Raw genomic sequence first — 2,429 nt, forward strand, 5'->3', positions numbered from 1 at the left:
TTTCTGTACAGCTTTTTTATTGCCCAGATTTTAGTTAGCCCCTGTTCAATTGACTGTTATATGTCAATAGAAACATGTCTCACAAATTAAAGTGTCTTGTAAAATATTTGTGTTTTTTTTCAAGAATTTTCTTCCCAAATCTATTACATGCCAACTGTAAATTGTTATTTCTGCTAAAACCTTAACTTAAATGTGTATATGGTGTTTATCTGTTTCTCTCTCTGTTTTAGATGCACACATCAATCTGGAATTCGGCTTAAAGCCAGAATTGCAGGAATGCAACACGTGTTGCAGAGGACTCTTTCACTGCCCTCTGTGCCCCACTTTCAGCCCTACTGTCAGGGCAAAGATTGAGGAGCATCTAAGTGTGCATATAAAAAATGCTTTGCCTTTCAAAGGTATGTTTGTATTAAATATACTTTATAGTTATAAATATGCACTTTTTTAAGCACTTCTGCAGTATCTTTGTTGACTTAAAAGTTGCTGTTGATATTGTACAGTTCAGTGCATTCATCTGCAACAAAAATAGTGTTTTTATAAAATATATTTTTATTTACTTTTCACACTTTTCTTGCATAACTTTTGTGATCCATACCATTTAACTTTCATTATTGAGGTTGGCTTGGATGTTTTTGTTAACATGTACAATCTGATTGTTAGACAAATTGATTGCATTCTATACAACTACATTTAAATTACATCTGTTTGTTTGTTTGTTTTTTTTCTCTTACAGATAAAATGATATGCCGGTGCAGGCTGCCTTGTAGGACAACAGGACACTTTCACCGCCCTGTCTGTAAGATTACAATCATACGGCGTGGGGATATGGCAAGGCATTTATTGTCTTGTCAGCATTCTTCAATGCCAAGTCAGCCACCATTATCAGGACTGCTCCCCGCTGAACTCTCCGAGGAGACCCGTATTCCTCCGGCAGTACTCTTCGAGGAGCCCCGTTTCCCCCCCAAGGTTTTGTCTTCGGTATCTGAACCATTTTCTGAGTCTTTGTTAGAACATTCATTGGCTCTACCCTCTGTGTTCAATAAAACTGCAGCTGATGGAAAGTCCATGAAAATGACATGCCCTCACTGTGGCCTTACTCTTCGTAGCTCTGGCAAGCTATTTGCACACTGGAGAGAGGAAGCCAAAGCTGTGCTTGAAGGACAACACGTGCCCATTTTCAGACTGAAAAAGCGCAAGTTCCAGGAAGTCAGTCAGGTCAGTATTCACTTTAAACAGTAGTGTAATTACATGGTTAGTGAAATTTGAATAACTGTTAAAAAACTGTTCTGCAACAGAGAAATAACTATGTTTTCATCCCCATTTGCCTGACACAGGAGCCAGCAGTTGTTGAAGATCTGCGTCCTGCTGTGCAGTGGGTTGTCCAAAATAAGGCACTTTTCCGTGGACATGTAACAATGCCCAAATATCTGTCCTTAAATCAAGGGGACCAGCAGAGGGTCTTAAGAGACATGTCAGAGGAAGAAGACACTGGAGCAAGGGACTTGTTCCTCTTTGTTTTTCAGTTTGCAGAGGACATGGAGCTCTTTTTGAAAGCATGTGCTGATGAGCAGGGGCTAAGGGTCAGTGCTATGTTTGACATGTAATGGACAAATGAAGGCACTGGCTGTTTGTTTGTTTGTTTAATATGTTGTTGTTTTTTTGTTTTGCGTTTTGCGTAGTACAAAATTCCAATTAAACTTATTTCAAAATGTTGTTCACTTTATTCTGTGTCCATACTTATAATAAAGGATTACAGTGTAACAGCATTAAATGTAAATGTAACAGCATTTTTTTTAAACTTGTAATTTCAAAATAAAAAGCTTATTGTTGATATTAACAGTAAAGAATTGTAATCAATAATATTTTTATACATTTTAAACATTAACACTCTGGGCTCTATCCTGGCCATTTGTGGACACTTCACTTATTCTTTTTTTTGACTACTGCACTGCAGTGGACCAAAAGAATGACACGGGTTTGATCTTAAGGATCTAATAGTTGTGTGTGTTGTGCATGACATTGCCACACAAATATGTATTTGCAAGATAGAGTAGAATAAATTATGACGCATGAAATATTACATAGGCTGCAGTGAATTTCTGTTGATACAGACTATTGAGCTTTGAGTTTCCCAGTCAAACTTAGCTTTGAAGCACCTGCTAAAAACACTTTTACTCTTGTACATTTCAAAACAAGACACCATAGCCAAAATATTAACAAAATATATATTATTAAAAAATTCAAAGCTGCAGCACATACAGCAACAAACACCGTTAGTAAATGTGTCCTGGAGTTTATGCAGGTGCAGAAAGTGCTGCTGCTGTAAGTCAGCCTAACAGCTTCCAGATCACTTATTTTTCTGGAAAGATGGTAGGAAGGGCATCACTGCTCATTTCTACAGTCTCCCAGATCTTGGAATACAATCCCTT

General features: G+C 37.5%; 1 protein-coding gene across 1 annotated transcript; it reads left to right on the top strand.

Moving 5' to 3' along the window:
• The first annotated feature begins 10 nt into the window (after positions 1 to 10).
• Positions 11 to 1,844, top strand: LOC121814880. Its single transcript, XM_042222899.1, has 3 exons — positions 11 to 398; positions 734 to 1,215; positions 1,335 to 1,844. Exons 1-3 carry the CDS (start codon positions 191 to 193, stop codon positions 1,602 to 1,604), a joined length of 960 nt encoding a protein of 319 aa, XP_042078833.1. The 5' UTR covers positions 11 to 190; the 3' UTR covers positions 1,605 to 1,844.
• Positions 1,845 to 2,429: the final 585 nt, after the last annotated feature.

This window comes from Haplochromis burtoni, unplaced genomic scaffold, assembly GCF_018398535.1.
Source record: "Haplochromis burtoni strain Fernald_Lab_line unplaced genomic scaffold, NCSU_Asbu1 Contig_97, whole genome shotgun sequence".
NCBI lineage: Eukaryota > Metazoa > Chordata > Actinopteri > Cichliformes > Cichlidae > Haplochromis > Haplochromis burtoni.